The sequence below is a fragment of the Oncorhynchus mykiss genome, chromosome 12 (assembly GCF_057628025.1).
Source record: "Oncorhynchus mykiss isolate SJ-2025 chromosome 12, ASM5762802v1, whole genome shotgun sequence".
Taxonomy (NCBI): domain Eukaryota; kingdom Metazoa; phylum Chordata; class Actinopteri; order Salmoniformes; family Salmonidae; genus Oncorhynchus; species Oncorhynchus mykiss.
Genome location: NC_143033.1, coordinates 21,892,761 through 21,905,354, shown reverse-complemented (window position 1 = coordinate 21,905,354; position 12,594 = coordinate 21,892,761). Strand labels below are relative to the sequence as shown.

General features: G+C 42.4%; 1 protein-coding gene across 1 annotated transcript in view; it reads left to right on the top strand.

Moving 5' to 3' along the window:
* Window positions 1-2,158: 2,158 nt before the first annotated feature.
* The window catches only part of LOC110537169 (reticulon-4 receptor), a 37,827-nt gene continuing 27,391 nt past the window's right edge, over window positions 2,159-12,594 (top strand). Inside the window, exon 1 of the mRNA XM_021623006.3 lies at window positions 2,159-3,322. Within this exon, the coding sequence (XP_021478681.1) occupies window positions 3,301-3,322 (22 nt within the window). The 5' untranslated portion in view covers window positions 2,159-3,300. The remainder of the gene's footprint in view (window positions 3,323-12,594) is intronic.

Here is a 12,594-nt window from a genome sequence, read left to right as displayed (position 1 = left end):
ATGTAAATATATCACTAGCCACTTTAAACAATGCTACCTTATATAATGTTACTTACCCTACATTATTCATCTCATATGCATACGTATATACTGTACTCTATATCATCGACTGTATCCTTATGTAATACATGTATCACTAGCCACTTTAACTATGCCACTTTGTTTACATACTCATCTCATATGTATATACTGTACTCGATACCATCTACTGTATCTTGCCTATGCTGCTCTGTACCATCACTCATTCATATATCCTTATGTACATATTCTTTATCCCCTTACACTGTGTATAAGACAGTAGTTTTGGAATTGTTAGTTAGATTACTTGTTGGTTATTACTGCATTGTCGGAACTAGAAGCACAAGCATTTCGCTACACTCACATTAACATCTGCTAACCATGTGTATGTGACAAATAAAATTTGATTTGATTTGATTTGAAGAGCTATGATGAGACACACCTTTTTGCCCCACTGTATATCTGTCATTCTCATTGAAAGCAAGTCTAAGAAGCGGTAGATGTTAGCCATTTCAATGCTTCCTGTTTTTAAGTTTTGTTTTTGTGTCTTTTACTTTCAGTTGTGTACACCAGCTTCAAACAGCTGAAAATACTATATTTCTGGTTATTGAAAAGTTATTTTGGTATGATTCGGTACAATGATTCTCTACACTATACATAGCTTATTATGTCAGAAAAGCTGAAATTGGGAAAACTATTAGAATTGTAGCAACCAGGAAATGGTGATTTCTGCATATTGCACCTTTAACCAGTCAGAATTAATGCCTACACCCAACCATGATGTTTTTACTGTTTTAGCGGGTATTGATTTGGAGGTGGAGGGTCCGTTATGGTCTGTGGCAGTGTGTCACAGCATCATCGGACTGAGCTTGTTGTCATTGCAGGCAATCTCAACGCTGTAAATTACAGGGACGACATCCTCCTCTATCATGTGGTACCCTTCCTGCAGGCTCATCCTGACATGACCCTCTAGCATGACAATGCCACCAGCCATACTGCTCGTTCTGTGCGTGATTTCCTGCAAGACAAGAATGTCAGTGTTCTGCCATGGCCAGCGAAGAGCCCGGATCTCAATCCCATAGTGGACGTCTGGGACCTGTTGGATCAGAGGGTGAGGGCTAGGGCCATTCCCCACAGAAATGTCTGGGAACTTGCAGGTGCCATGGTGGAAGAGTGGGGTAAAGTCTCACAGCAAGAACTGGCAAATCTGGTGCAGTCCATGAGGAAGAGATGCAATGCAGTACTTAATGCAGCTGGTGGCCACACCAGATACTGACTGTTACTTTTGATTTTGAACCCCCCCCCCCCCCCCCCCCCCCCTTTGTTCAGGGACACATTATTCAATTTCTGTTTGTCACATGTCTGTGGAACTTGTTCAGTTTATGTCTCAGTTGTTGAATCTTGTGTAAATATTTGTATGAACACATGTTAAGTTTGCTGAAAATAAACGCAATTGACAGTGAGTGGACATTTCTTTTTTTGATGAGTTTATGTTTTCTATGGCGCAAAATGGTGTTCCGTTTAGCATTGCATGAGCTAGGCCTGCTGTTACTTGCACACAGTGTTCATTAAACACATGGAGCCAAATCATCCATCTATCATGGAAACAGGACTAGTAATTACAACAGCCAGTGTTCTCGTCTGCACTCCTTACTGCAGGATAGCCTCAAGTTTACTCGTCTCGAGGGGAAAGAGCGCGGTGGATACGTGCGCTGTCCATGGTGCTGATTAGCATAAACACAATGAGGCAAGGCGGAAAAGGCAAAAACATAAATCTCTTTTGAAGTGTGTTTTACAGACATTCAAAGAAAAAACATGTTTGTCTTCTCTGTGGCAAACATTTCATGAAACAACGATTGATATGCTTCTATTAAATGGTGTGCTTTTTCTTTTACAGCAACATGTATAATAGTTATATACTATAGGCTTGTTGAGACAGTACAGTCAGGGAGGTGCGGTAACTTAAGTGTTCACACCACCGCTGGGAGGCGTCTCTCTCTCTTAATTTAGAATAGCCTGATAGGAAGATCTCATTCTCACCTATCATTACGACTAGCCTATGATATAAGCTCGTTTTTTATGTCGTGTTACAATCAATTAAACGGGTCGAGATAAATCAAGAGCACTACCAACACCTATCACTAAATAAAAATATGCAATTTGTTTGCTGTCCATCACATAACGGTACTGAGATGCGTATTACCCACTGGGCACAGACATCATTTCAACGTCTAGTTGTGATTTACATTTGATTGAGTTGTCAACATGAATGTATCGTTAAATCAACAACAAATGTCACAATGCCATTGGATTTCGGTTAAAAGTTGGGTAAAAAAAATTGTAGTCTTTTCACTAATCCAATCAGTTTTCCACATTGATTCATCGTCATATTGTTTCTTTGTGTGTTTTTTAATGACGTGGAAACAACGTTGATACAACCAGTTTTTGCCAAGTGGATGTCGTTTGTTGCGATCATCGGTTCTGCGTGTATGTATGTGGTTGTTGTTCAAGGATATGGGTTGTGATCAAAGGGTACAGAGAAGTTCAGCAACACCAACATATTTGCCGCGTTTACACAAACAGCCCAATTCTGATATTTATTTCACTAATCGGTATTTTAACCAATCAGATCAGCTCTGAACTAGATCAGATGTCAAAAGATATGATGTGATTGGTCAAAAGACCAATTAGTGGAAAACAAATATCAGAATTGGGCTGCCTGTGTAAATGAGTCCATGATCTCAGTTGCCTCCTCACGTTCTGGCTCAAAAAGACGCCCGCGCGCCTGCATCTCCCCACTGCCCTGTCTTGTCCTAAGCTGCTAGAGATCCACAGGTCTTTGGATCCCCACCTTCACAAGCCAACCGACAATGAACTACTCATCTAGGATAACTCTGCGTTGGAAACCACACGAAGGATGATTGGATATATGACTGTTCTTAACCGTGGACAGCTGCTGGTTTTAATTCTGTAGCCCATTGGATTGCTGCCACCCGTGCGTTTATGTGGTCCGTTTGGAGACGTTCCTTTGGGTTGCCTGTATTCGGATGTAAATCGGAGGTTTTGTTCCCTGCGCACCTCTCAAATGACTAAGCGTGGCGCTAAGAGGAGACTGCGTTCTCCATCTCGCTTCTATGTTAAAACCTTGGGCTAAAGTTTTCATGGACGGTGCCCTGGATTTTCCACTGCTATCCCTCTGAACAGGGTCTTTGCTTTTCAAGCAGAGAACAAGTATTTTACCACGCACACAAGAGGTGCCTTCTTTTGGAATCTATCTCCAAAATGAAGTCCGTTTTTATCCGAGGTACGTATGGGATACGTTTACATCAGATCCGAATGTGTCGTGTGTTTGCTTGTTTGTTAGTCTTTTACCGGTTTAGAAAACTCCGATTCAATTTGCAGACGATTTTATGTTGATTTGCAGAAACATATTATTTAAATATCAGTGCTTGCTATTGTAAGTCTGAACACAACGTATTGATGTATAGCCTTGGCCTACTTAATGTGTACTTAACTTGTTTAAATGAGAAGATACAGCCTGTAACATGCCAATGTAGGCTAATAGATATATAATAAGCAAAGTCTTTTTCGACGTTTATCTTTTAAAATGATATTGTAGCCTAATGTTGCATGATAGTTGGAACACATAAAACATGCATAGTAAACATGTAATGTTGTTTTATAGTTACCCCAAAATAATCAATGTGTAAACACGTGACATCCCAAGGGCTCCATTTGTCAGATAAAAAAGTGGGGGGGGGGGGGTTCTGTTTGCACTAAGCTTTCTCTCTATCGCTCTCTTTCTTTTTTACCAGCGCCTTTGAGACTATTGTGCACGGTGACCAATCACCCATGTCGTCCTAAATGTTGGCGAAGACCACCAGAGCTCATGAAAATGATTTATCAGTGTTCACTGCTCATTTTGTATATCGCATCTAGTCACGCAGTGGGGATTTGGGGACTGGAGAGTTGGGGATTGGGCGGGGTGTTTGCCTTACCTAATAGCAATTAAATAATATGGTTTCTTGTTTTTATGAGTGAGTGCATGCCTACTTTTGTCTTTGTTCTTTTTCTGTCTGTGCATGTGGGCTGCCACTGCACACCTCTTAAATGTTAATTCCTGGAGAGCCCAGGTCACAATACATAAAGTGTGATTCACCACCAGACCCAGGGAGGGAGGCTGCCAGGCTGGATCCCTGTCTATCACACCAGCTGGGGGGTAGAGGAGAACAGTCCTGAATAATGAATAATAATCCCAACCAAATGCCCAGTGTGATGAAAATACATCAAACGATCCATAGCTCAAAGGAAGCAGAGAAAGAATAGAGAGATAGGGAGAGAGCATAGGTTGGAAGTGTCTAAGTGTGTGTTAGAAATCTAGACAGCAAGAAACTAGGGTGTGAAGTGTGTGTGAATGAGAGAGAGAGAGAGAGAGAAAGAGAGAGAGAGAAATAGAGATAGAGAGAGAGAGAGAGAGCGAGTGAGAGAGAGAGAGAGAGAGAGAGAGAGAGAGAGAGAGAGAGAGAGAGAGAGAATATGCGAGATATTGCAAACAGGGTGTTGGATTAGACTCATTAGAGACATGGAGAATACTTGAGAGCAGATGGTGAAAACCATCAAATCAAATGTTATGTCACATGCTTAGTAAACAACAGGTGTAGACTAACAGTGAGATGCTTACTTACTAGCCCTTCCCAACAATGCAGAGAGAAAAATATAGAAAAAATAGTGACATGAAGAACAAATACACAGTGAGTGTAACTTGTCTATATACACAGAGTAACAGTACCAAGTTGATGTGCAGGGGTATGAGGTAATTGAGGTAGATATATACATATAGGTAGGGGTAAAGTGCCTAGGCAACAGGATAGATAATAAAGATGAATCAAACGAGTTAGTGCAAAGAGGGTCAATACAGATTGTCCGGGTAGCTATTTGGTTAACTATTAGCAGTCTTATGGCTTGGGGTTAGAAGCTGTTCAGGGTCCTGTTGGTTCCAGATTTGGTACATCAGTACTTCTTGCCATGCGGTAGTAGAGAGAACAGTATGTGACTTGGCTAGCTGGAGTCTTTGACAATTTTTAGGGCCTTTCTCTGACACTGTCTGGTACAGAGGTCCTGGATGGCAGGGAGCTCGGTCCCAGTGATGGGCAGTATGCACTACCCTCTGTAGTGCCTAGCAGTCTTTCCAGCCTCCTGAGGGGGAAGAGGCGTTGTCGTGCCTGTTGGTGTGTGTGGAAGCAAGAGCAAAGATTATGGGATAAAAGACAGTGAGGATGCAGGAGGAATGGATAGCCGGTTATCAAGAGGTTGTTATATATGTCTGTATAGACATAGTGTTTGTGGTATTATGTAATATGACAAGCATGACAGGTATAGCTATTGTTTCTGTTTCCTATAGTGTGCATAGTTACACCATTGTCTGTAGGAAGTGAGTAATAATCTGGAATCCACTGGCAATTGTTTATAAATCATGTAAGTGATGTACTGTGTATTTTTCATTCTTACTTACTGTAGGAAAGACCCTGAACAGTCTACACTGTAAATATAGAATGTTTTTGCAAATGAGAACAAGGCACGAATCCTTTGCTATCCAATAAAATAATCATAACTCCTCTGTTATGGCTCTGCTGTGTTTGGTCAGGTTTAAAGATCAGACAAATGCTCATATGATATGGTATGTTGAGTGGAAACAGGAATCTCGTCAGTGTAAAGGTCAATCCATCCCCAAACCCATCACCTTTGAAAGATTGAGCCTGTAGTTATTACACTCAGCAGTGCATGATGTCCCTCTAGGAGAAACAACCACTGAGATGTGCACAGCTCCTCACAGTGCTTCCTGTACATCAACCACTCTCCCTCCACAGCTCAGCACACATAAATCAACGTCCCAATTGTCTGGTGCAGCCAGCCTCCTTTATTGAAATCCATTAGGCTACGCCTTTGGCCTCAGATTAGCTTTAATTGCAGAAGGGTTGAATCCATTCCTGTGTGTGAGCATGCTGTGGGTGGGCCCCTTCCATTAGCTCGCTGGAGACTTTATGGTTCAATCAGTCGTGGACACGGACGGGTGGTATCTACCATGAAAGTGTCTGGGAGGGTGGAGGGTATGTTGGTGGTTTATTGGTGGAAGGCATGTTCTTCTCATTATTATTCGTGTTGCAGAGGAAGGGAGGAATGGCTTGGTTGATTGATAATTGAGCCACATGGAAGCAGCCATTTTAGGGGGGAATTAGGGTGTGGCAAATGTACATCATCAACTAGATATCACACACCTGCATGGTTAAACCTGTGTTTTTACTTTATTTGCTTGGGTATTGTAGCGTGAAGTCACAGACCATTGACTGTGCTGTGAATGGTTTCCACATAAACTGAACATTGCTGCTCAATGGAGTTCGAAATAAACCGATGGGATTTACTTAGCTTAATCTGTAACTTCCTTTTAATTTAGAACAAATTTTGGTTCATGGTCCATTCATGTTATTATAGGCAGAGCTCTGTAATGCAATAAGGCGTTTTGTGATGGTAAATGGGTCTGTGAGAGTTTGATGATTATTATGACATTGATGACAAAGGAGCATGTACCAGTAAGCCAATAATCAGTCTTTCAATAAATAAGTAATGCAGTATTAAGACTTTCAACTTGTAATCTATCCTTGCTGATTTCAGGCCCTGATACCCCAGGCTTGAGCTTCCTGACTGGGTAAGGGGAAAGAGGGAGCATCTTAACAAATGTATTTATGCCAATTAAAGTAATGTCAACTGAGAATATTTTATGTTCATAATTATTCTGAAGAAAGTCAGACTCAAAAGGTTGCACAGCTACTAGCTACTTAGTTATTCTGACGCTGATGGGCTTTTCAGAAGAGCTTGAAGGTAATGGTTCATACCTCTCCTCTGCATCGTAAATGCATCCCAGGAAAAATCCCAATTACAGTACATGTAATGACAGCATGCCAGGGTGGAGTGCAGAGGTCTTGAAAAAGAAGGGTCAACACTGCAAATATTTGACACTTATGAAATGCTTGTAATCCTACTTCAGTATTCCATAGTAACAACTGACAAAAATATCTAAAGACACTGAAGCAGCAAACTTTGTGGAAATTAATATTTGTGTCATTCTCAAAACATTTGGCCACGACTGTATAGGTTTAGACTGCAAACATTCATGAAAATTACAATTCTGTAGGCATATTTCTGTAGAAAGTTTCATAGAAGTGATCGATAGAGACAATGCAGAGCTTCAGCAATATTTCAGTGTTTTTTCTCAGTGTAGGTTTGAAAATGGATCATCTGCCTTCCTTGCAGACGAAGCCTTTAGGTTTCATAATACCCTCAGCAAGTCAAACCTGTAGTTAAAGCAATCATCAGCTTTTTTTAATAAAGCCAATAATTATTGACTAGGTGTGAAAATGACGAGCTGCAAAAAATAAATGCTTACATGAGGGTTGTTGCCTGAACAATTTATTGATTGTTGATGTAAAAAAATGTTTTTATAAAAGCAGTAATAAACTGAAGCCTGTATGTCATTGTGATTATTGTCATGGCTGTGCAATTTGGCAGTATTTAGTGATTGGAGCAGAGCCGGCAATCATAATAATCAATAAAAAAACATTTGAATGCCTTATCATTGTATTGACATCATGTGATATCCAAATCAAATCAAATCAAATGTATTTGTCACATACACATGGTTAGCAGATGTTAATGTGAGTGCAGCGAAATGTTTGTGCTTCTAGTTCCGACAATGCAGTAATAACCAACGAGTAATCTAACCTAACAATTTCACAACAACTACCTTATACACACAAGTGTAAAGGAATGAATACGAATATGTACATAAAAATATATGAATGAGTGATGCCCGAACGGCATAGGCAAGATGCAGTAGATGGTATAGCATACAGTATATACATATGAGATGAGTAATGTAGGGTAGGTATGTAAACAATATATAAAGTGGCATTGTTTAAAGTGGCTAGTGATACATTACATCAAGATGCAGTAGATGGTGTAGCGTACAGTATATACATATGAGATGAGTAATGTAGGGTATGTAAGCATTATATAAAGTGGCTAGTGATAGATTGATAACTTAAAATGTTCCATTATTAAAGTGGCTAGAGTTGAGGCAGTATGTTGGCAGCAGCCACTCAATGTTAGTGGTGGCTGTTTAACAGTCTGATGGCCTTGAGATAGAAGCTGTTTTTCAGTCTCTCGGTCCCAGCTTTGATGCACCTGTACTGACCTCGCTTTCTGGATGATAATGGGGTGAACAGGCAGTGGCTCGGGTGGTTGATGTCCTTGATGATCTTTATGGCCTTCCTGTAACATCGGGTGGTGTAGGTGTCCTGGAGGGCAGGTAGTTTGCACCCGGTGATGCGTTGTGCAGACCTCACTACCCTCTGGAGAGCCCTACGGTTATGGGCGGAGCAGTTGCCGTACCAGGCGGTGATACAGTAAAAGTTTGTGAGTGTTTTTGGTGACAAGCCGAATTTCTTCAGCCTCCTGATAATGAAGAGGCGCTGCTGCACCTTCTTCACCACACTGTCTGTGTGGATGGACCATTTCAGTTTGCCCATGATGTGTACACGGAGGAACTTAAAACTTTCCACCCTCTCCACTACTGTCCCGTCAATGTAGATAGGGGGCTGCTCCCTCTGCTGTTTCCTGAAGTCCACGATCATCTCCATTGTTTTGTTGACATTGAGTGTGAGGTTATTTTCCTGACACCACACTCACACTCAGTTTGGAGAGTACTATGGTGTTAAATGCTGAGCTGTAATCGATGAACAGCATTCTTACATAGGTATTCCTCTTGTCTAGATGGGATAGGGCACTGTGCAGTGTGATGGCGATTGCGTCGTCTATGGACCTATTGGGGCGGTAAGCAAATTGGAGTGGGTCTAGGGTGTCAGGTAGGGTGGAGGTGATATGGTCCTTGACTAGTCTCTCAAAGCACTTCATGATGACGGAAGTGAGTGCTACAGGGTGGTAGTCATTTAGCTCAGTTACATTCGCTTTCTTGGGAACAGGAACAATGGTGGCCTTCTTGAAGCATGTGGGAACTGCAGACTGGGATAAGGATTGATTGAATATGTCTGTAAACACACCAGCCAGCTGGTCTGCGCATGCTCTGAGGACGCGGCCAGGGATTCCGTCTGGGCCTGCAGCCTTCCGAGGGTTAACACGTTTAAATGTTTTACTCATGTTGGCTACAGTGAAGGAGAGCCCGCAGGTTTTGGTAGCGGGCCGTGTCAGTGGAACTGTATTTTCCTCAAAGCGAGCAAAAAAGTTGTTTTTATTCTGTCTGGGAGCAAGTAGTCTGTGATTGACTGTAGACCCTGCCACATACCTCGCGTGTATGAGCCTTTTAATTGCGACTCCACTTTGTCTCTATACTGACACTTAGCTTGTTTGATTGACTTGCAGAGGGAATAGCTACACTGTTTGTATTCGGTCATGTTTCCGGTCACCTTGCCCTGATTAAAAGCAGTGGTTCGTGCTTTCAGTTTTGTGCGAATGCTGCCATCAATCCACGGTTTCTGGTTGGGGAATGTTTTAATAGATGCTGTGGGTACAACATCACCGATGCACTTGCTAATAAACTCTCTCACCGAATCAGCGTATTCGTCAATGTTGTTGTTCGCCGCAATGCGGAACATATCCCAGTCCACGTGATCGAAGCAATCTTGAAGCGTGGAATCTGACTGGTCGTACCAGCGCTGAACAGACCTGAGCGCGGGTGCTTCCTGTTTTTGTTTCTGTCTGTAGGCTGGGAGCAACAAAATGGATTCGTGGTCAGCTTTTCCGAACGGAGGGCGGGGGAGGGCCTTATATGCGTCCCGGAAGTTAGAATAACAGTGATCTAGGGTTTTGCCAGCCCTGGTAGCACAATCGATATGCTGATAGAATTTGGGGAGCCTCGTCTCAGATTAGCCTTGTTAAAATCCCCAGCTACAATAAATGCAGCCTCAGGATATGTAGTTTCCAGTTTACATAGAGTCGAATTAAGTACTTTCAGGGCCGTCGATGTGTCTGCTTGGGGGGGAATATACACGACTGTGATTATGATCAAAGAGAAATCTCTTGGTAGATAATGCAGTCGGCATTTGATTGTGAGGAATTCTAAGTCAGGGGAACAAAAGGACTTGAGTTCCTGTATGTTGTTATGATCACACCACGTCTCGTTAATCATAAGGCATACACCCCCGCTCTTCTTCTTACCAGAGAGAGATGCTTGTTTCTGTTGGCGCGATGCGTGAAGAAACGAGGTGGCTGTACCAACTCAGATCAGATGTCTCGAGTGAGCCATGTTAAACTCATTAAACTAGTTTTTCAACCACTCCACAAATGTATTGTTAACAAACCAGTTTTGGCAATTTTTACAATTCGTTCCAATCATTGGCAGCAGATAACTGGAACGAAAGGCGGCCAAAGTCCTTGTTGGCTTTGGGGATGACCAGTGAAATATATCTGCTGGAGACCGTGCTACGGGTGGGTGTTGCTATGGTGACCAGTAAGCTGAGATAATGCGGAGCTTTACCTAGCAAAGACTTATAGATGACCTGGAGCCTGTGGGTTCGGCGACGAATATGTAGTGAGGACCAGCCAACGAGAGCATACAGTCGCAGTGGTGGGTAGTATATTGGGCTTTGGTGACAAAGTATATGGGGCTTTGGTGGCACTGTGATAGACTGCATCCAATTTGCTGAGTAGAGTGTTGGAGGCTATTTTGTAAATTATATCACTGAAGTCATGGATCAGTAGGATAGTCAGTTATACGATAATATGTTTGACACCATGAGTGAAGGAGGCTTTGTTCGCAAAATAGGAAGCCTGATTCTAGATTTAATTTTGTATTGGAGATGCTTCATGTGAGTCTGGAATGAGAGTTTACAGTCTAGCCAGACACTTAGGTATTTATAGTTGTGCACATATTCTAGGTCAGAAACAAAAACAAATTTCTGTTTGAAAAAGCTAGCCTTTGCTTTCCTAACTGACTGTATATTGGTTCCTGACTTCCCTGAACGTTGCAAATTGCGGGGACTATTCTATGCTAATGCAGAACACCACAGGATGTTTTTGTGCTGGTCATGGGCAGTCAGGTCTGGAGTGAACCAAGGGCTATATCTGTTCTTAGTTTTTTTATTTATTTAAGGGGCATGCTTATTTAAGATGGTGAGGAATGCACTTTTAAAGAACAACCAGGCATCCTCTACTGACGGGATGAGGTCAATATACTTCCAGGATACCCGCGCCAGGTCGATTAGAAAGGCCTGCTCGCAGAAGTGTTTTAGGGAGCGTTTGACAGTGATGAGGGGTGGTCGTACCCATAACGGACGCAGGCAATGAGGCAGTGATCACTGAGATCGTGGTTGAAAACAGCACAGGTATATTTAGAGGGCAAATTGTTCAGGATGATATCTATGAGGGTGCCCATGTTTACGGATTTGAGATTCAGGGCATCTATCTTAGATTGTAGGATGGCCGGGGTGTTAAACATGTCCCAGTTTAGATCACCTAATAGTACGAATTCTGGCGATAGGGGGCAATCTATTCACATATGGTGTCCAGGGCACAGCTGGGAGTTGAGGGGGGTCTATAACAAGCGGCAACAGTGAGAGACTTATTTCCGGGGAGATGGATTAAAAATATATAAGCTCTGTTTGGGCATAGACCTGGATAGTATGACAGAACTCTGCAGGCTATCTCTATAGTAGATTGCAACTCCGCCCCCTTTAGCAGTTCTATCTTGTCGGAAAATGTTGTAATTGGGGATGGAAATTTCAGAATTTTTGGTGGCCTTCTTAAGCCAGGATTCAGACACAGTTAGGACATCATTGTTGGCGGAGTGTGCTAAAGCAGTGAGTAAAGCAAACTTAGGGAGGAGGCTTCTGATGTTAACATGCATGAACTCAAGGCTTTTACAGTTACAGAAGTCAATTAATGAGAGGGCCTGGGGACACACAGGGCCTGGGTTAACCTCTACATCACTAGAGGAACAGAAGAGAAGTAGGATGAGGGTACGGCTAAAGGCTATAAGAACGAGTTGTCTAGTGCATTGGGAACAGAGAATAAAAGGAGCAGATTTCTGGGTGTGGTAGGATAGATACAGGGCATAATGTACAGACAAGGGTATTGTATTCCTCCCTGAAATACAATGGTGTTACATTTTGATGCAATGGAAAAATGTAACATTTGGAGTTTGCACCATATAGCTCAGTCATTTATACATAGTCCTAATGGGTTAAGCCGTGAAGCTGTGAGCTTCGCTGAATATTGGCAAGTGCATAAGTGAATTCAGTGAGAGAAGTTAGTGTAAGAAAAGCCTGCACACAACCAGTCAGGTATGATGAAAAGATGTGAAGAGGGAGACATACTGTCATGGTTCCACGAGGAGGCGTTGCCGTAGCCCCTCCAGGGACCCTGCACCAAGAACCCAAGATCCCAGCCCCCGAAAGGTATGATGACCACCCGGGAGGATGCAAGGGGTTCCTCAATTAGTGTTCTCTGGTGTTTGAGCTACAGTCCTCCTCGTTCCTTACCATGATCGCCTACATCTCTCTACTCTCG